Genomic DNA, 23,530 nt, shown 5'->3' with positions numbered 1-23,530 from the left:
GGCAGGTTCCCTTCAGCCATAATAGTTATGGTACTTTACATATATACAACATATTGTCATATATTTTCATAATATTTACTTAACTTTTAATTACTTTCCTTATTGTTCCATTTCATTAATTTTTTTTTTAGCCTTCATTACTTTTGAAATTAATTTCTTCCCAAAGTAAATTAAAATTCATACATTTATAACTTCCTTATTTCTGGCAAAATAATAAAATAATAATAGTAGCAAAAAATAATGTTGCTTTACTTTCTCCACTGGATTGTAATCCACTTAAATTTTTCTTTCAGTTTCTTTTGTTTCTTTCACCTAAAAATTAAACCTACATCATTGTCTCACCTTATCTACACCATACTTTGTTTTTCCATGTTCAACTCTTACTACATCTGCATAATCCTTCTACAAATTATAAATATAAAATATATTATAAATTTAATCTGAATCTTGATACTCATGATGAACTGTGTTTAAAAAATTAAATAAAGTGTTTTTTAAAAATGAAAATAAAAGTGTTAGTTTTAAAAGATTTACCAGGTGTCAGATTTTTTCATTTCTTATATCATAAGAATTTTGTTAACGTTGTGGGGTTTTGTACGCAATGTTTTAGCCTAATTTTTATATTTATAGGCGATTTTTTTCATTCAAAGTATGTATGTAGATTTAGAAGATGGGATTTTAATCATCAGAATAATTGAATCTTATGGCAAACTGGTAGTCTGATTTTAATCTGGAAGGCTCTAGGTCTGAATACCAGTCTGGCTTGGTATTTTTCAAACATAAAACTTGTATTTTCATTAAGTTAACTAATATTACCTGAATTTATTTATCTAAGTAAAATGAGTAAATAAATAATATGTAAAAATAAATAAGAAACTGAAAAATAAATTTATAATCATTTTAATTTTTCTATCAAATGTAAATTTCACATTTTAAACAGTAACACATAATTCTGAGTTATAAAACTAAACAATTAACAAAGAAGAGAAATTAATGTAAACCACTAATAGTAACATTGAAAATTTTCTTAGGAATTATTTTAATTATCATGAACTTTCAACATAAATTTCCAAATTATCTTTCTTGTTATCAAGTAGTGGCACTATATACAACACATTTCAGAGATAACTGAACATTGTTCTACTTTTCTAATAAGGTTTTCACAAAAAAAAATCTTCTTCAGGCTAAAGCATTTTTCAGTTGACATTCTAATTCTTGAACACGAGAAACAACAGTTTGTTTTTCAGACTCTATTCTTAAAATATCTACTTGAAGTTTGTGACATTCCTGTCTTTTTATGATTAAATGGTTATGAGTTTTGTGCAGTAATATTTGCAAACCATCAATGTGATCATTGGCTACTTTTAGAGACTTTTCTTTCTCTTCCAATTGAATATCCTTGATTTTCAAATTTTTTGCATAAACATGTTTTTCTCTCTTGAACTTTTCTTCCAACGATACCAGTGCTTTCTGAATTGATTTCACTTTTTTATTCAATGACATTTTGAACTCTGTACTACTCTTTTTCTGCAATTTCAATTGAAGTTCGGAAGAATTTAATTCTTTCATCAAATTTTTATCTTTCTGTAATATCCCGACTACACATTTTGTATTTTCAATTACATTTTTTAATAAATGATTTTGGTCCTCATTATTATCCTGAAAATAAATAATTTATGAATACATTTTATTGTAAATAAGGGCTAAATTATTTTTTAAATCTTAATTAATAAGACTTATTTAAAAATGTAAACCACATGCACTAATGAGTGCCATTTTAATGAATACAAAATCTTAATATTTTATCCTCCTAAGAAATTAGTTACAAACATAAAGTACTCACAGATGTCCTCTTTACAATTAAAACTTATTTTAGGAAGTACAGGGTGAGCAACATAAAACTGAACCCATAATGCAACCATTGCAGAATCTGTAGGTTATGTTGGAATGAAATTTTATGAATGATACGAATAAATTAAATAAGAAAAACGTAAAATGTAAATTAAAAGTTTCGTTTTTTAACTTATTGTTAAAAGAGATGTACAAAATGACCACCCTGGGCATCAATGCACTTTTGTGCTCAACTGGTCATATTGAGAGTCATCTGACGCAAAACGTTGTTGTCAATTGCGTTGATTTCTCATTGAATGTTCACCTTCAGTCCATCAATATTGTGGGAATTAGATGAATAAACTCTTTCCTTTAAGTAGCCCCAAAGGAAAAAATCACTAGTAGACAACTCTAGGGAACGTGGAGGCCACCATCCTCTGCTAACAGCTCATTCATTTGTGAAAACTGCAAGAATACAATTCACTGAAACGTTTGATGTGTGACACATTACTCAGTCTTGTTGGGAGAAGCTGTATTCTTTTTCATTATCAGTTAATCATATAGAATTCTTTGAAGATTATGAGTAAACTTGTATATTGACAGTCCAGTCAAAAAATATTGGTCCCACTATACGATTACCAAAAACAGCACACCAAACACCAATTTTCTTATCGTGAAGTGGACGCTCAAATATCTTGTGAGGATTCCTCACCATCCAATACTGGTGTTCTGTGAATTAACATGGCCAAATAAATGAAATCATGTCTTGTCTGACATGAAATATGACGTCGAGTCGATCTGTCCACCAACAATGTTTTTGAGAGGCCAGTTGCAATAATCAAGTTGTTTCGATTTGTCTGTCTCCTTCAGTTGTTGCACAGTTGTAACACGGTATGGTTTCAATTTTAATTCATGAAGAATTTTATAACAAGATGTAAAAAATAAAATCTATCATAAATAGTGTTGGGTAGCAGTTTCATTATGGTTTCACTTTTATGTTTCTCACTCTGTATTAAGTGAAATAAGAAAATATCATTTGATAAAATAAGGTTTCTTATTTTATGGTATAATAAAAATAAATGCTACAAATAATGAAACTTCAATAGAAACCAAAACTGCAAATGCTGCTCAAAAATAGTACTTAAGAATACTATATTCGGTGAATGCCAAAGTGTGTAAAATTATTGAGGCATGTATGTGTCTTTTTTAGAGAAGATAATGTTGCTGTACCTGCCAAGAGTAGTCAATGATTTATTTGAGTCACTGAATTGTGTTTGAACTGCACTAGATACCAATGTACATTCAGCTAGTAATAAAGAATGTAAATAAGTATTAATAAAGGAAGTGACAACAGAAGGAACTAATATTTTTGGGAACTATAATCAATTTTAATATTTATAAACACAAATTTAATAGCCCTTATTAATGTACTCATCAATAATTTTCCCATTTCTTGAATATTTGAAAGTTAAAAATTTGGCATAGTTATTGTTAAAGTAATCTTTAAGAAAAGAGAGTGAAAATTAGTTAGATTAATAAACCTTCAGGAAATAGGATTCCTAATATTAAAATTCAGTATTAACCTATGTTAATATACCCGATAACAGATATTTCAACTATTTGTACATAAACATGACTACATATATATATTACAACAGCTTTTGTGTGTGTGTGTGTGTGTGTGTGTGTGTGTGTGTGTGTGTGTGTGTGTGTGTGTGTGTGTGTGTGTGTGTGTGTGTGTGTGTGTGTGTGTGTGTGTGTGTGTGTGTGTGTGTGTGTGTGTGTGTGTGTGTGTGTGTGTGTGTGTGTGTGTTAATAAAACAACATACCATAATACCTTTAATATATATACGAACATTATTTGACACAGGGGTCAGTATGTTGATGATTTTTTTTTTAATTTTCACAAATATATATATATATATACATATATATATATATATATATATATATATATATAATAAATTATATACACCTATGTGTGTTTAGGTGAATATGTATAACAAAAATATTGCACCATACAATTACTGCATAGAGTACAGAATTCATGAACATACGGAATTCATGAACAATGATAAACTGACCAAACAATTAATTAAACAAAAAAAAATATAATAGAAAGTCACCATCTTTTTTTATTAATTCTTTAGTATTTCTGGCAGTGTGAAAATACTCGTTAACATAGAGTAATAAAAAAGCAAAGTAGCAGCAAAAAAAGATGAAGAAATCAGTGAAAGGAAAAGTAGATCAACCTACTGATAATTTGAATTTTTTTTCCTTAATTTGAATATTATCTTTTTATGGCAACTATATACTACTACTATTAATAATAATAATAATAATAATAATAATGAAATATATTACAATACCTTTTCTTTTTGCAGTTCAGATACAGTTTCATTAAGTTCTTTTATATGTGTCTCCATATTTTCACGGTCTAATTTGTTTTCCATTAATGTACGTACTGCACCAACTAATTTATCACATAGCATATCATATTCTTTTTGCAATTTTTCTTTTTCATCACTTAACACAGCAAATGATTTTTCAATAGCTTTTTTTTCATCGAGGCATTTTTTTAAATTAAATTCAAAATCAACTTTGTCTGAATTATGTAGACTGAAATTATAAAATTATATCATTTCTATTATTTGTAAATTTATTTTCAATATATTTATTTATTTATAATATATATTTTACCCTATTTAAAATGAACTTGATTATAAAAACATTTTTCAAGAAATATGTTATACTTAATATACATGTCAACATACAGAGTGTCTGGAAATGGCTTAATTACAGAAAACTAAGTGTGACTACGCTATTGGAATAAAATGTAGTTGATTACTGTGTAAAAGAAATTACTCTGAGTTGGTTTGAAATTATTTTCAGCCATCTTAGATCCGCCATATTGAATTCAACTTTATTTTTTAAATGGCATTATGGTCATATTACTCATGATTTCATCGTAGATTTGATGGGGAAAACTTTAGTGAAAATCCTGTATCGATAGCTTCATCCGCGTTTTAGATATTGATTGTTAAAATATCCAGATCGGCATAAAACAGCCAGCTGTAATACAGTTTTTTCAATGTTTGTGTCACGACATACAGACGTAACTTTAGCCAACTGAGAAGAACCTACCATTACTCTTGTCCGTATCTTTCCTTCATTTTTCTTTATGTAGCAAAAGTTGATTCATTAACATTAAACATTTTTGCTCTGAAGCTATGCTTTCACCAGTTTTCAGTTTATCAAGAAGGTTGAGTTTCCTAATCAGAGATCTGACCTTTTTTTGTCTATTCTTTTCATTTTTCACTTGGATATTTTTACTTCCTTGAACAAAATAAAGGAAATATTGTGATCACAAAAAATTTCGGTTTTCAGATTTCAACGGAAATCTCAATTTTAACTATCCGTGAATCCAGGCCTGGCCCTAGCTTTTGCGTGACCCGGGCAAATCTGAAATTGTGAGGCCTTTTCTAAAAATAAACCAAGTATTAGTAAAAAAAATTTTTCAAGAATTTATTTAAACAAAACAGCAGAAATTATAAAACAAAACAAAAATTTATGATTGTATGTTTTTTTATCTTATTTTTTTTTTTAATGAACTTTCATACCATTTTACGAAATATTAATTTTGCGGGCATTTATTTCAGCAAAATCTTTTATTAAATCATCGCAATTTAATTTTTCACTTATTTCGTGTTCAGTAGGTAAAAGTGTCACATTTGTTAATCGTTCCTGTGATATTATTGTCAGTAAATAATTTTTAATTAGTTTTAATTTAGAAAAACTTCGTTCCGCTGATGCTGTTGAAATCGGAATTGTTAATACGAGGGTTATTTTTTTCAAGGTCCGATCACGAAATTAAAACCACAGTGAAAAAATATTTTTTATTTGTAACAAGTACTTACATAGTTACGCTATTTCTCTACATAGTCGCCACTCCGATTTAGACATTTGTCGTGGCGTGGTAACAACTTTCAATACCCTCGTCATAGAACGGAGCCGCCTGTGTTTTCAGCCATGTTTCTACGCTGGTCTGCAGCTCAATGTCTGTGCCAAAATGTTGTCCTCCTAGCCAGCGTTTCATGTGAGCAAAGAGGTGAAAATCGGATGGAGCCAAGTCCGGGCTGTATGGTGGGTGATCAAACACTTCCCAACGAAAACGCTGCAGGAGCTTCTTTGTTACAGCTGCAGTATGCGGCCGAGCATTGTCATGGAGAAAGACAATGCCTGATGACAACATTCCTCTCCGCTTATTCTGAATTCCCCTTCGTAGACGTTGAAAAGTCACGCAGTACGAGGCTGCAGTGATGGTCGTGCCACGTTCCATGATTTCCATCAAGAGAACTCCATTCCGGTCCCAGAACACAGTAGCCATACATTTTCTGTTGGAGAAGGTTCGCTTGAACTTCTTTGGTTTACTGGAAGTATGAGAATGCATCCACTGTTTGGATTGTTCTTTTGTTTCTTCAGTTTCGAAATGGACCCATGTCTCGTCCCGTGTGACAATTTTGTTCAAAAAATCTTCTCCTTCGTTGTGGTAGCGCTGGAGAAATGTTAGGAAGGCGCCCATTCTCATTGTTTTGTGATGGTCGGACAGCATCTTGGGAACCCATCTCGCACACAGTTTGCGGTACTGAAGTCTCTCACTCACGATGGTGTAGAGAGCTGACCTTTAAATTTCAGGAAACGAATCACTCGATACAGAAGTTGTGAACCGACGATTTTCTCTAATTGCCTCATCCACTCGCTCAACGGCATCACGGTTGACACTCGCTTCCTTCCCTGATCGCCTGCATCATGAACATCTGTACATCCTGCTTTAAAGTTCCTGCACCATTGTCGCACTTTGCGACAATTGGAAGTTTCACCGTACACATTACTTATTCGTCGATGAATTTCAGCTGCATTACACCCCTCAGCCTGAAGAAATCTAATTACCGCACACACTTCACACTTGGCGGGAGATGCTATTATTGTAGACATTTTTACGTGCTAGCTGCGTGTTCAGAACTAAGTGAAGTGATGCGGCGTAATTGAAGCATTCCCAATGTGTATCAGATAATGGTTTTAGAGTTGAATTTGTAAAATGTTTCATTACAATAGCCCACCTGTGAGCAGACGTGGAAAATAGTGTATACAGTCTTTAAAGTATTCCAAAAAACTTTCATAGGAACCGAGGAAGCCATATCACCTATTAATAAACTTAAATTGTGCACAGAACATGACACAAAAAATGCTGTTGGATTTTTATTCAAAGTCCTTGCTTGCACGCCTTTTCTCTTGCCTGCCATGTTAGCCCCGCTGTCAAGGTTGTCCACGGCAATCGTTCAAAGAAATATTTAAAGTTTTAAGTTGTTTACATAATTCCTTTGATAAATCTAACCCTGTACTTTTCCGCATAGGAGAAAAACCAATAAAATAATCATTAATTTCAACCTCATTTCATTCTTGTTCGTCAGACATTTATACAATTCGAACAATGAAAATCAATTATTCAATACGACTTTTATTGGTAGTACAGTCTAACTGTACTGCATAATATTTATTTTTTTATTTTTTTATTATTTCGTTTCTAACTTTGTTTGCAAACAGATTAATTAGCTCATTTAAAATTTTCCAACCTAAAAAATGATAGTTTGTTTCTCTATCTTTGAAACGTTTTATATGTTCTGCCATTCTTGCATCAAATTTTGAAATTAATTCAGTTACCTAAAAATTTACCATCTTTTTTTGTAAAAATTGTCTGATTCATTCCATGAATTGCATCCTTGTTTTTTAGCAAAATATTGTATACAAAATATGATCCTTCTAACAACTTCACGGCAATGTTCTGCACATGAATTTCATTGTCTTTGATGAAAATCGTCAATTGTTCGTTTTTTGCAACTATTTTTTTAGCTCCATAAAATCTTTAAGTGATTTTCTGTGAATTCATGTTCATTTAACCGAGTTCCAAGGTGCTTCCAATCAGAAACACCTTCATTTACGCTAAAGATGGTCTTGACAATTGGTTAGGACATAAATAGCAGTAAAAACAAAATACCTCATCTTTTAGTTTTGAATAAAGAAGCCAGTTTATGCAACATTTTTTTCCATTTAAAGGTTCTTTTGTATAAGGTACAAATTTTCTACTTAGTTCATCTATGGGAAAATCGTAATTTGTTACTTGAATAATGTTTTTATTAATTAATAATAATCTGATTTTCTCAGTAAGGTGGATGGCTATGTTCCAGGATCGTCATCCAATATTTTTGATAATTATTTGTTTTCTTGTTTGCGCTTAGAAAAAATGTTCCAGGATCATCTTCCAATATGGTTGATAATTATTTAGTTTCCTTGTGAAACTACCATGAAAAAATCAACAAAATTGAAAAAGAAAAGAATATTCCTGTATGAGGCTCTCTAGAGTCGGTTTAAAATTCAACATTCTATTTAGCTATTAATAATCAGATTTTGGAAGCACTGGCTGAAAAGTTTGTAGCTAAACTTGGATATAAAGATTTCATTTGTAGCAAGAGATTTATCATTTTTAAAACAAAATAATATTTATTTTTAAATAACTGATTAATATAATAAGAAAATTAGTCATGAAACATTGACTGCTGAAAAATATTGGCCAGGTGTTAAGTGAAACTAAGTCAAACAGTAAAAAAAGATCTATAATGCAGATGACATGGTGGTTTTTTTTTAATAACTATTTGTTTGTGACTCAGATTTATGGTAATTTATGCAAATATGACAGCTACTAATAAACAAAAACTTCTTTTAAAATCCAGACGTTCTAAACTTTAAACCTTTCAGTATTTAATTTAACAATTAATAAAACACAGCTAACATCAGATATCTTTCAAAGTGAAATTTAAAGATGTGATAGAAGTTCTGCATAAACAAAAGAAAGAAACTGTCATTTACAGGCAACTCTTAAGCCAATCCCAAACAGGCAAATTCAACTAACATAAAACTTTGTTTCTTACAGTTATGTATAACATCTGTTTTACAATCTAAGTATCAAAGTATAACACACATAGATTTTTAATCTCATTCTCATCATTTGTTCGCGCACAAAACTCTGTACCAAACAGAAAATTTACTGTGGTTACAACATAATTGTTTTGCTTCTTATTACATTACAAATTTTTTCTAGTAATGATCTAATTGATTTTTTTTTCAGCAATGTCAAACCAATATACTATATTGTCTAAAGCACTATGCTTTTAACAAAATATTATATATTGTGGCATCTTATAAGTACAAAGTTTTCAAGATCCAAAATGGGTTATCAGATTTATTCTAGTGCTGGTAAATATGATTCATGTAGACTGATGTTTAGCAAACTAAAATACTGATATTTCCAATTTAAAAATGTGTAATGTTAGCTAAATAAAAGTCACTTCTTCCTAAAAATAACAATATTCATTTATATTTAACCAAACAATACAACTATTTTCAATAAATTACCTTAATGATTTTTATAAAATCTTCATAAAAATTTACATATTTTAAATTAAATTAAGAGATTTCCTTTTACACAAATAACATAATTCTAACATGAGTTTTTAAAAAATTACAACTGAATGATCAAAGTTTTTTGCCTATTCACTTACTTGAACTTAAATACTTAAACATGTACTCAAATATTTAGCAAATAATGCACTTAAAATTGTATTTTACTGTGTGCCAATTTCATTTATTAATTATCTTTATGTATTTGTATCTCATCATTTTATAAAATATTCACATTTATGTCCTAGTATTAATATGATCTATAAACTGCTTATTTTTTTATTTAAAATTTTACAATTTGTTGTGCACTGTAGTCAAGTGTTTTCTACTTTTCCCCATTTATCTTTCCAAGCAAATACTGGAGCAGTTATCTTGAAATCATATATCTTACATTTTTGACATGATATTATAATGTGTGATGATTATATTGTAGGCTGAATAAAATAATTGTTTATTTATTTATTAACACATTAATACATACTCAAAGTGGATTCTTCTTAGGAACAATGTGTGCTACTTAGCAGTCTCAATCACCATAAAGAATGCTTTAAGAATGCAAAGAATGCATATCTTGATCTGGGTTAAGCAGGATCTGGATGAGAACAGGATTGCAGCTTTTGATATACAGAAAGGAACTGAAAATCTCTATCATACATTAGAATAAATAGAAAATAGTGAAAGAAGTGCTGTTGTTGAGATTACCACTGCTAAAAAAAAAAATTTGTGAGAAATGAAACCAAAAACCACCATTAACAATCAAAGTATAGTGATGAAATTTTACAATTTATTGAAATGTAAAATCATTTTACAAACATCAATAACGATTTCTCATGGTAGCGAATGTTTCTGTTCTTCATTCTAAACTTCTAGATTTAGAATTAAATTTATCTCTGATTCTTAATTAATTTAATTGTTTTAATATAATATTCAAGGCATTCAATTCCATTTACATGATTAGATAATATAATTCATACTTTTTTTTAATTCTGTAATTTATGTCAGATTTTTTAATTAATTTGAAATTCTTGATTTAAAAAAAATACTGGTGACAACTAACAAATTTACATCAACTGTTGAAAAAAATATCAGCCGAGAAAGTAAATACTCTTTTTTTATTTTGGTTAGAATCCTTCATTCATTTATATTATATTCATTTTAATGAACTTTTTTATCAGTTAATTCAGGTCACTGTCTCAGGAATGGTCAACTAAGGTTGAATAAAACCATTCTGAACTTGATTGAACTTAAAGCCTGTTTTAAAGTATATAATCTCAAAACAAAAACAAATAATGACTATTCTTATGCAACCTGCAAGTATTTTTCTGAAAAAAAATTACAAGATTCAGTGAAAATATTTTTAGTAATAAATGTCAGTTGCTGCAGAATTATCAGCAGCCTGACATCATATATCAGCCACTCTTGAAAATAGTACAGCCAAATCCAAGAATAATAAGTATTCCATTCTAGACATACAAAGAAAGTGGAAGCAAAGTGGTTTCCTACTGCCTTTACCTAGCTGAATATTTTGTTACAGATCAGTGTGCCAAACTTACCAAAACGCCAGTGATATTCAGCTCTAGTAAAGTTCACTATATCCATTATAGGAATTGACTATAAAAAGAATTTTCTTTATTGGCTATATAAAAAAGTAACTTTTAACTACTTAATTTACACACATCACTGCTAAAATACCACATAACATGTAAAGCTATAAAGTAAATTAAAAAAAAAAAAAAAACATATAATCTATAAAAAAAAATAAAGTGTTGAATGATACTGTAATTATATTGATTAGAAAATTTACTAACAGAAATGAAACAGACCTTTCTAATTTTTGAAGTTCTTTTGAATTCTCCTGAAAGAAAGCATTCAGTTCTGCTAGTTCTTCTTTAACAGACATTAGATTATTCAGTGAACTCTGAAGAAGATCTTCTTTTTCTCTTAATTTGCTTTCTAGATCATTATTAATAGCCTCCAGTGACATTATTTTGCCTTCTAATTTATCTACTTTCCTTCAACAAAAATATTACATAAATTATTTGTATTTTTATTTTTATTTATTTTTTAAATACTCTACATTACATTGATTAAGCACATTAAGTACTTTGTATATATATATACCTCCTATTACATGCTACAGAAAAATAATCACTTTTAGAAGTTATAGATAATAATTAATATTAATCTAATTTAAACATAAATAATAATGTAACTAATTAAATATATCTATCATACGCTAAGGCAAGCACATTGACAGAGTTAACAAGTACATTAATGGATGAAATTGTTAAAGGATGATGGAGTAGTTGGTAAACCATCTACCAGATAGTTACTATTCCAACCTGATAGTTTCTAAACACTTACAAATCACACACATATACATACACAAACTTTCATTAATAAATTATGTTTAATGTAATTTTAATCAACAAAAACCTTTGCTCCTCTTCAAGGTCAGACACTGCTTTATTGTAAACTGCTACCATCTGCTCAATTTCCTTATTTCCCTTTTCTAAATTTTGTATAATATTTTCTTTTTCTACAAGTGACTGTTTAATTGATTCATACTTCATTTCAAGTTCAGCAAGTGCTTGCTCTGCAGTATTACAGTTCTCATAGCTAATTTTAAATTTTTCATTTAAATTAAGAAATTTTTTGCTTTGTAAATTAAATGTTTCAGTAAGATTACATAATTCATAATTGTACACTGATAACTTTTTTTCTAATTCTCGTTTCTCATTTAATGCTGCTTCTATATTTTTATCCATCATACTAACTTGCCTTTTCAACTCTATATCTAAAACACTTACATGACTTTCATATTCTGTTAATCGATTTTTTGTCATATTTAACTCTTGTTCAGTTTCATTTAGAGCTTCATTACTTTGTTTCACATATTCTTCATACTTTTTTTCAGACTCTTTCAAACTCTTTTCAAGTGTTTCAATTTTTTTTGACTGTTTCAGCCAATTATTTTTAAGAATTCCATAATTCAACATATCATTTTGTCCAGTTTTGGTTGTATTCTGAAAATAAATTTTTAAGATTATTATAATAAATAACATTAACTCACAACTTTTAACAGATATGACATGGGTATAACATTGTATAATGGATATAATCCATTAATATTTCTGCCATTGCTACATAAAAGGAAGGTGGATAAGGGATCAATTTTGAAGTTCAGTCAGTGCTAAAGAAAATAAAAAAATGACAATGTTTTAGGATTTAATCATACCTTATTTAAATTGTATATATACTACTGCCTAAAGGGGTTGTAAAATAACCACAAAAAAACAAAAACCACATATGAAATGAACAAAAGTTGTCACTAATTCTCACTGGAAGGATTATTCTACATGTACTGTATTTTATGTGTTCTACTACATTGGACAGTTTTCAAAAAACAAGAACCATAAAATGGACAATTTTAAAGTAAATGGGATTTTTAATTTTCATTTTGTTAAAGAGTGAAAAACAGAGATAAGAAATGAAGAGTAAATAAATAGTTCAATGATAGCATAGCAAAAGATGACATGCTGTATAGGGAGAACAGTGGCTGAAAGGTCCCTTTATGGATCTTTTGGGAAAAAAAGATTTAAGAAGTGGAAAAGAGGAGCTGATGTAGAGTTGAAGCATCAGTACAAGATAACTTAGAAAAAAGAACTCAGTGGTTTACAGAGTATAGTCTATTTTCAGGCATATTTTTTAGACTTTAAACAATACCTGTAGCATTCAATTTTAGTTTAATTATATTTTTTCCACTTCAAGTAACTCTGTTGATTGGTGCTAGGCAGGCAACAAAGTAAACTATTCTGATCAGAAGTAGTTTCTCTTTATTTTGATTGACCCCTTCTTATGCTCTTACTTTCCACACACACTGAGTGTGTGTGTGTGTGTGTGTGTGTGTGTGTGTGTGTGTGTGTGTGTGTATCAAACAATCAATCTCTCTCTATCTCTCTCTCTCTCTCTCTCTCTCTCTCTCTCTCTCTCTCTCTGTGTGTGTGTGTGTGTGTGTGTGTTGCCACTTATTTATTTATAAACAACTTTGTCTGTGAGGCTATTCACAATTAATAATAAATTAATGTTTAATACAGAACACTGAGAATCTGTCCTGAATGTCTCCTCCTGATAAAAAAAAGAATCAGAGTGAAATGCATCTGAGATAAAATTCTAAGTTCTATTGAAAAAAGTCAATTTTATTAATTTAAGGTATAAACTTCTAAATAAGCATAAATGTGAATATCAAAAAAAGTTTTATAATTTTATTTGTCAACAGTGTGAAAAAGATTACATCATTTTTAAGGTGCATTTACTTACAACATTCATAGCTCCTTCATCAATATCAGTTTCCTCTCCATTTAAAATTTCTTGTATATTGTTTATTTGTTCTAATTTTTGTTTCATTTCATAATTTTTACTTTTTTCTTCACTTAAACAAAGAGATATATTTTCAACAGACTCTTTTAGTAAAGTTACCTCCTTAAAACAAAATTAAAAATTTATAAATTTATACTAATATTTAAATAATTACAATATCAATAATATTTTTTGTGAATGAATTAATAAAAGACAAACTTGAATACACAGGAACCTGGGAGTATATACATTTTTTATACAAATTGGGAGTGTATAAACTCCAGTGGCTGCAGTAAATACTATATTGGGCAACTCGATTCATATCCATCCATGTGTGCAAAGAATACATGCACACAACAAAAGCAACTTTTCAGTTCACCTTAAGTTAACAGTTCCATGTGGAATGTGATCAGTTTGAGGGCAAAAAGATGTCCTCCGATTAAGCACTCATGGCTATGAACAGAGGAGGTGGTGTAGCGACCAGACACGCTACTTGGAGGGTTTTCTTCCCCTCGGCAGGGAATTGAGATGAGTTCACCTTAAGTAATCCACTGGGTTGGTCTAGTGGTGAACTCATCATCGCAAATCAGCTGATTTTGAAGTCGAGAGGTCTAAGGTTCAAATTCTAGTAAAGACAGTTACTTTTACTTTTATATGGATTTTAATACTAGATTGTGGTTACTAGTGTTCTTTGGTGGTTGGATTTCAATTAACTACACTTCTCAGGAATGGTAGACTTGAGACTGTACAAAACTACACTTCTTCATACATATCCTCATTCATCATCTGAATACCTTACGGGTGGTTCCAGAGGCTAAACAGAAAAAAAAGTTCACCTCAAGTGGACACCATACTTCACAAGACAACTACATGCATTAAATAAAAGATATCGAGACAGAAAAGAACAGTCTTTTGTGAATCGTACCAGGAAAGTGAGAAACAAATGAAGTGTGAGAATTAATTTTTTGGTCAGATGATGCCACTTTTAAGCTTAATGGAGTAATTAAGAGACACATTAGTATTTATTAAAGCTAATCCAAACATAATTGAACACAAACCCATAAATTTATCATGCCTAACAGTATAGTTAGATGTTTATTCTAGAGGGATTGTTGGGCCATTCTTCTTTGATGGGACTGTTACAGGCATCTCTTACAAATGCAACAAAACAACATTATTCCTGCTCTACATAACCTTTTTGTGGATAAAGATGTGTTATAAAGTTACAAGTGGATGTTAATGAAGAAGCAATTAATAATAAAAAAGTAGAATTTTGAAAGTAACTAGCAGAGTTAAAATCAAGTTAGGATAATTTTGCTTGATGATTTTGTTACATAAGCTTGAAACTTGTGCTTGTGATGGTTACTTTAGGAAAACTGTCAAAAGTGCAAATTTGTACTAAAAAAATAACAAATAACAAAAATTTAATGAGAATTTATCATGTAGTAAGGAGATTGGCAACTTGCACAATAATATTTTTAAACAACAGCAATTAAGGTTTTGTGAAAAAATGGAAGTAATGTGTAATATAGATCAAATTCTCATAGAGATAATTTCTGAAAATATTAATCACAAGGAGTGAGGTATATTAAAAAATTAGAGACCTATAACGTAATAAATGTGTATTGAAGAGATGTCATATATAATCCTAAAATAGAGGAACAAAGAGTAGGCTTAATTTGTCTTGCTTTAAGATGGAGTAATTACTGAACAGTTAAAAATAACCATCATTAAAACTTTAAATAAAACAATCAAATTATATATAAGTTTGCACCAAAAACATCTAAACGAGGAAAATTCAGTAAATTAGATCTCATCATAATGAGCATTTCATAATATCAGCAGAACACCAGCATTTAATTACAAAAAGGGAAATCTACGAAAAGTGGATTAGTAACTTATATAGAAAAGGGTGGTAGGTTGAATGGATTCAGGAGGGTGTTTCAATCTATTTAGATCTAAAAGTTTAATAGCTACAGCTGTTGTGCTTATTTGATTATTACCAAACAACCGACTTTGTTAAAATTTAACATTTGACTTTTATCAAATGTTTAAAGATAAAGCAAAAGATAGGAAAAGTAAGAAATTATCAGTTTTATTTGTCAAAGTTTTATTAGTCTTATTCTTTGTTTTATTAGTCTTATTGTCAAAGTAGGAGTTCCAGTACAGCAGAGTAGAATACTAGGTTAAGCATTATTTTTTAAGTACATCAAGCAAGCTACCATTACTGATTAAAAGGGATCAATTAATATTTTGCAAGATAATACAACATGACACAATCCAGCACTAATATAATAAATATATACAGATGGATGCTTTTATCTGAACACATTCTATTCAAAATCTAATTCAGGATAATTTTACAATAAAAATAAATAAATAAAATTTTGTATGCTTTACATGTAAACTCTGATTTGTGATTCACTTTGGGCTCAGCTAGTGGGAGTGGCTGCACCACTGGGATATGGTAACCCATGCGACTGGGGGCGTGGTTTCCCTTTGCCGGTGGCAGTCCTGATCGTGACTTGGTAATGCCACACAAGACACCATGATGGGACCAGCTGGGGGGGCAGGGTTTGTTGCCGGCTCCTGCACGGACTGGAATGAGGTTACGATCCCCTTGTTAGGTAACCTAAATTGGTCGACTTATTTGGGTACAGGTCTGAATTTCTATGTTGTGCAAGACATAATTTTGATTGTTATCAGTGTAGCACTGATTTAACTTTAAACTCATTCGTTTTCTGAGACATTCACAGTCACGAACGGTGCTGTCAAATCTGGACTAGGAGTGGGGACTAGGAGCGGGGCTAAATTTGATTTGTATTTTACTGATGCAAATCTCTGCCAAGGCATTTACATTGGAGGCCTGGCTGATGACTGTGAGATGTAATCAGTTAGAGGGCCTAAAGATGACCTCCAGTAAAGCCTCTCAAGGCTTGGAATGAAGGGGATGGTGTGGAGACCGGCAACGTCACAAGGTGGGTGTCTTCCCCCTACAGGGTTGGAATGTAAACTCAAGAGTGATTCAGGAGAAAAGGGAAAAATTTGGAAACTGATTCTAGAACTTAAAGTAAGAAACAGTTCATACATACAAAATATGTCCTAAAATGCTATGTTCAAGTTACGGCTAGAGAAAAATTTTGTCTAGATTTCAGTTACCCTGGTGAAATGAGGTCATACTGAAATTTTTAATGCATTAAATAAGGGGATAAATTTTATGGTTTATGTCTTTTGAATGGAAAAATCTAATGAAACAGATCCCAGAATTGTACCACCTGCAGTTTTCATGATATCCAACATAAAAGAGAAAAATTTGGTGATAAAAAACATGTTGTTTAGGTGTTGAAGTACAATAATTTTGATAAATGACTAATATCATATTTATATGCATAAGCCCCACCACCACATTAGACTATCAGGCTACTTTTACAATCAATGAGAAAGAAAAACATTTTTTTTCATTCAGTTTCATTCTACGTATTTTTTACAGAATAGTGAACTAATAATAGAGATATTACAGTATTAATCCTTAACATACAAAAGGTGGTGCGTATTTGCCATGAGTTTCACAATTTTAAATTAAAATACTTTTAATTTACTTTAAAAATAAAAATACTCACCGTAGTTTATAATGTATTAATTTACAATAAATGTTTAAAAATTCCACCATTGACATTGATGCACTTTTCAACTCGTTTCCTTAGATTTTCTGTCGTCAACTTAATGTTATCTTCAGATTCCTTGGTGCTCAGCAAGTTGATAGTAGATTTTAATTTGTCTCAGCAATGAGAAATTTTCAAGCACTGTCAGATATTTATTATTTAAAAATTCCAGATAATTTTTCTCCATGACACATTGTTCTAGCAAGAAGGGTCTATTAATTTGTTGTCAATCATGTCAAACCAAATGTTCAGCAAAGATCTTGTTGCAAATTTGATTCAGCTACAGTATGTGGGTTTCTTCAGACTACCTATGTGAATTCTGTATGTTGTTTATACCATTATTATTGGTAAAAGTAGCTTTGTCTGAAAATAGTATGAACGGAATTAAGTGGTAATTATTGTTAACTCATTGACAAAACTCCAATCGCCTGTCATGGTCACCAAGCTGGAGATGATGAACTTTCTGAAAATGACAAGGATGCATTCTATATGCAAATGCCCTACATAACAATATAGGACATATATATAAAAATGTCCTGCATTATGTACTCTGAAGAATGTTGAATAGTGTAGAAAGTTTTTGCGTCTTCATTGTAGAACTAAGCTGCACTACCTGAAGAAACATTTTCCCTTTCATCACCATATACCGGTAATGAGCACTGTAAAGTATACCACTCTCATTAAGATTATTAAAAATTCTACAGAATACTTTACTGTTTGGAACTGTTCATCCACGATACGTACGAGTAGGAACTACTCATCCAGGATACCATTGATTCTCAATGGTTCCCATTTTAATATTTAGGCTTGGTTATGATAAGTTGATGAAGGCAGCCAACAATGGGTTGATAATCTTTCATATGTAATAACCAGCTGCAGTGTATTCATCCATCACAGTTGGAGCTCTTCCATCACAGTTGGAGCGCTTCCATCACAAAAGCCATAAGGAAAATCCTATCAGCATATTCTGCATGAGTGAATAGATGCTATTTCTTCAAAACAAAGAAAGCAAAATGGAATTTCACTTTTTTAAATTCAAATTTAATTGGAAAAATGTTGGTACAGTTTAGAGTACAACAAACACAAAAACACTATATAACTTGAGTCTTAAATATAATTAAATACAACTAAATTTATATCGAAAACAACTAAACCAGCTAACATTTATTAACATGTAATCACAATTTCATAACAATAAGTATTATTCAAATTAATTTTGAAGCATACAGTTAGTGATGCCAACCTAATTTTTCAACAAAACAGAATACTGTTTTGTTTTTAATAATAAATTTTGATTTTTTTTTGTAGACTTAATTTCATCAGTTTTCTCAAATTTAAATCCCTGCAAGTTTTGATAATAAAATTTACTCATTTATTGGTCATTTAACAAAATTAATGTACTTCAAACCTAAAGTGTTTTTCGTCACCAAATTTTTCTGTTTTACATTAGATGTCATCAAAACTACAGGAGATACAATTCTGTGCCTGTTTATTTTTTTAGGTCAAAATAAAATCATAGCACTTATATGAGTCTTAAAAATTTTAGTATGACTTCATTTTACCAGGGGAACTGAAATCCAGACAAATTTTTTCACTAGCCATAACAACAAAGCGTTTTCAGAAATATGTATGTATGAACTTTTTCCTTGCTTCAAACTCTAGGATCAGTTCCCAAACTGTTTCTCTTTCCTCTTCAATCACTCTGTATGGAAAACAAAAAGTGACATTGTATATAATAACACTACTGAACAGTCATCTTTAAGTAAGTTATTAGATGAAATGAATGATCATAACCTCTATTGAAATGCACATTTGCAAAAAGACCTCAAAACATTACTCCCATTTTAATATCTAGGCTTGATTATGATAAACTGATGAAAGCAGCCAATCATGGGTTGATATAATCTTTCACATGAGACAACCAATATTGTTTTGAGGGTAATCATCTAAGTAAAACTTACAAAAAAATTTTAAGTTATAAAAAGAAAACTTTTATGAATAAAAAAGAAGAAATATGACACATGCAAGTAATATTTTAAACATCTAAAATTAATGGATATTGTTCATTATTTATTTATCATGCAATAATTAGATATCAAAAAATTTTAATGCGTGTGCTCACACACACAAACTTGCAACACAATCAAAGGAAAAGCACATTTGTGTCCATGAAAAAACATTAGTTTAATAAAAGCCACCATCTTATGCACAGGCAGAGTTCAAGGAGAAATTACCATGACATTGGTATATATAATAGAAAAATTTGTATGAAAAGGATAAAGCTGTTTTCAACCGAAAAACATTTTTACACTTTTAAGAATTCATTTTTCTCCTCAGTAGTAATTTATGAATTTTAGTTGTAAGCTTAGAAAAAGAGAATTACATTAACTTTTGACTCATCCCTAACTCAATACTGATTTACCAAGAGATAGTATTAAGAAACATCTGTTCTTTAAAAGACACGTATTGTTAACAGTGCCACTGGTAAGTCCACTGAAGAAAAGCTGCATAATTAGCTATGAAATTCCTCTGAAGTAACAATTAATATGTAATTAGAAAGAGAGTTGTTATAATTTTAAATATAACAAACAGCATATTTAAAATACATAACTTATTTAAAATATAAATATAATATTAACATATTTAAAATATAAACAGCACAACAGAATGTTGTGCTGTTTAACAAATGAATTTTTCTCAGAGGATTCAATATTTAGGGATTAGAAAATCCAGAATAATTGAAAATAACGTGATTTTTATTTCTTACTTCACAAATTAAAATGTATTTACAAATATCTTTGCATATGCATACACTAAACAGAAATTCTGGAAAATAAAAAACCTCAAAATCCTATATTCCTTGAAATAATTATTATTTTTTATTATGAACTAACTTCTTACTTATACAATCCATATTTCATGTCTTATGTATCTGTTCTTAGCAAATAAAAATTGAAAAAAAAGTCTACTGTAAAACAGTTGAGTTCATTGTAGCTTTTTCTAATTTTCAATTGATTTTGTTTTGTTGATTCATTATTGAACTGATTTACTGAGAACAGATGTATTTATGGTTTATCCATATTTTGGATACAGATATACACTTTCATTAAATATTATATTAAAATAAGATTTACTGAAATTTGGAAAGAGGAGGTTGTGACTAGATTAAATTCTATACAATTAGCCTTTAAAAAAAAATTTACAAAACATTTAACCATGTTTTATCATATTGATCTTCTATAAATATGACATCTGTTAAAAAGGTATCCAATCAAAGGGTATTAAATTTTAATTCTAGTTTTATCCCCTTCAGAATATGATTCATATCTAAACACACTTGGTCCATTGCTTTTCCCGTTATTGAAAACATTCATCCTCTCATCTGCATTTCTTTTTTATATCTACTTGGGTTTCAAATTACGAGAAGGTGGCATGTTCTGTTTATGGAAATCTCAAAGAAGCTTGTCTAGAAAGTAAAGTACTTGATAAACCTGGGGAATCATATGTTTACTTTAAAGGTACTGAATTACATGCAAGGAATGAATGGAGAGCACTCTCATGTTGGCCATTGTCATAATGGATTCAACATTGTCAACATTCAACCAGTTTTGAAGAACATTATTCTTTCAGTTGTTTAAGTCCACTGCATCATCATGAAACATATGCTAAGAAAAAAGATAAGGATGGATACTTTTCAATAGAATTTATAGAATTTTAAATTATTATATTACAATCAGTATATATGCAATATGCAATTACAAATAAATTGATATACAAAAACTTACGTGAAGAAGTTTTTTTATTTCATTATCTCGCTCTAACTGATTAGATAATAAAACACAATTTTTCTTCCTCAATGTTTCCACCTGTTCTATTAATGATATATTTTCTTTTTGAGTGCTAATAATATTTTTTTTAAGAGTTTCATGGCAGTCTTTTAACTTGGCTATTTTTTCATCAGACTCTGTTTTTAATTTGATAATATAATTTTCATAATCTTCACTTGTCTTAACAAGTAATTGTTCACTCTTATCTAACTTCCCTTGAATTTTTTGTATTCTTAATTCTGCTTGATTGACTTTTTCTAACAACCTGTTAATACAATTTAGATTTCATTATTATCATTTCCATCATCGTCAATTTTAACAAAAATAATTGTTACAGCATGCAAATTAATCTTAACACAGATGTTATTTAACAAAAAGTAACTTCATTTAGAAAAAAGTCATACCTGTACAATTTATGAATATCTAGCAACTGATATCTCCTCCTTTATTCTTAATCCCTTCACATACATGATTTGGCATCAATTAAACAAGTGTACTAGACATTTTTTTGATTTCTTCATCGTAAAACCATACCAATATTATTGCTTTATTAAGGTCAATTTTTGTGGTACAATTTATTTTTGACAGCCCAAAAATTTTCAACTGGGTTTAACTCTGGGCGTTGCCTGGCTATGAGAGCCAGGCAACTGCTGCCTGATTTTTTTTTCTATTTCTAAAACTTTTTACACTTTTTTGGCAGGATGGCATGGTGCTTGATTCTTGCTGGAACACTCCATTGCCTTGTGGGAATTTGTTTTGAAGTTGTGTCACACAACCTTTACCTTCAGAAACTTGATATATCAATCACTTTTCAACATACCATCCACTGGAAGTAATGAACAAAGGCCTTCAAACGTGAAACAACCCAAAACATTTTTTTCTGGGGATGTTTTTTCAGCTCATAATAACTGATTGTTGTTATGAGCTGGTGATTTATGTATTCTCATCTGATGATTTCCAAAACTTTTGTGTGGAACTCTTTGCCTCTGAACATAAAAATGTGATTCATCAGAAAACGTAACATTTTTCCAGTCTTCTTTGAGCCAGTTAGCACATGCTTTGGTCCACAAGAACCCTTTTATGCAGATGCTTTTTTGTTGGTGTTAAAAGCTGCTTTTTAGCTGGCTATGAGCTTTCAGCTTGGCTGCAAGAAATTGCGTCTAAAGATTTTAACGTATAAATCTGTTCCACTGGCTGTTAAGTCTTTATATAAGTCCACAATAGGTAATTCTGGATCAAATTATTTTTTCTCACTAATAACTGATCTTGTGTTGAGAACAATCTTGTGATAAGTAGTTTTTCTTTTATTTCCACGTTTTTCCTTTCCTTTGAGGTGAAAAGAAACCAGTTTCTTTCATTTTTTTAACAATAACATTCATTGTCCCTAGTCCAACACCACACTCTGATGCTGTTTATCATGTGTCATACTGGTCACTGCTCAAAAAAAAAAACAATTTTTTAACGCTTTGTTAGAGTTATGTCCATTATTGTTATATTTAAGACATACAGAACAAAAAATACAAAAATGTGATTTTGTAATAAAAAATGAACTAAACTTTCGCAAAACACTCACTATTTATAACATGAAAATTGCCAAATAAAAAATGAACACAGACAACTTAAAGAATGTGTGTGGTCAAGCAGTGTATCCACAACTTAGAAATGAATAAACAAATTCCGTGTTCGAATTAATTTGCACTGTATTTAACTATGATCAAAACTCTACGACCAAGACTATAACTATTTTATTACTACAGTTATAAAAAAAAAATTAATTTTCTTACTATAGTTGTATGTAAAGTTCAGCCTCATAGAATCTATCAATCTAATCAACCAAGCTTACTTAACAGAAATTTTCATTTATTCATTTTACATTTTTGAAAACATTTTTTATCTACTACAGAGATCAAAACCTCTAGGAATAAATTAAACTTGAAACCTAACAATAGTAATTACTTATACACTGCAACAACTACGATTCTAAACTTTTTTTAACTTGTTTTTGAAAAAAAAAATATGAACTAAAAATTTTAAATAACTACTTCTGGAGGATAAAGGGTTGTAACTCATAAATAAGGCATAACAATTCTAAGAGTAAGTAGTTCTATAAGACAGATAAGTGCATTTGTATATCAGCCAACACATATAAATACAATCGAATAATGATTTATACCAACATATTCTTCTAAAATTTTATCCATCTGACTGATACACTTTTCCATTCCTTTGTATTTTGTGCCGAACTCTGTCTGGACAAAACTTCCTAGATGCTCTGTTATCTATCATACATGGCATATTCCCACTTAATCTAGTTTTGATCTTTAATCATTATCAGAA

The 23,530-nt window shown here is 29.9% G+C and overlaps 1 protein-coding gene across 1 annotated transcript in view; it reads right to left on the bottom strand.

The window, feature by feature from the left end:
- Positions 1 to 895: 895 nt before the first annotated feature.
- LOC142319389 (uncharacterized) overlaps positions 896 to 23,530 on the bottom strand; it is a 43,111-nt gene continuing 20,476 nt past the window's right edge. The window contains exons 5-10 of the mRNA XM_075356623.1: positions 21,152 to 21,458; positions 13,666 to 13,827; positions 11,782 to 12,371; positions 11,169 to 11,357; positions 4,200 to 4,449; positions 896 to 1,659 (exon numbers count right to left, since the gene is read on the bottom strand). Coding sequence (XP_075212738.1) covers positions 1,180 to 1,659; positions 4,200 to 4,449; positions 11,169 to 11,357; positions 11,782 to 12,371; positions 13,666 to 13,827; positions 21,152 to 21,458 — 1,978 coding nt within the window. The 3' untranslated portion in view covers positions 896 to 1,179. The remainder of the gene's footprint in view (positions 1,660 to 4,199; positions 4,450 to 11,168; positions 11,358 to 11,781; positions 12,372 to 13,665; positions 13,828 to 21,151; positions 21,459 to 23,530) is intronic.

Source organism: Lycorma delicatula, chromosome 2 (assembly GCF_047948215.1).
Source record: "Lycorma delicatula isolate Av1 chromosome 2, ASM4794821v1, whole genome shotgun sequence".
Taxonomy (NCBI): Eukaryota; Metazoa; Arthropoda; class Insecta; order Hemiptera; family Fulgoridae; genus Lycorma; species Lycorma delicatula.
Note: the sequence above shows the minus strand (reverse complement) of the source record. Positions and strands in the feature narration are given on the sequence as shown.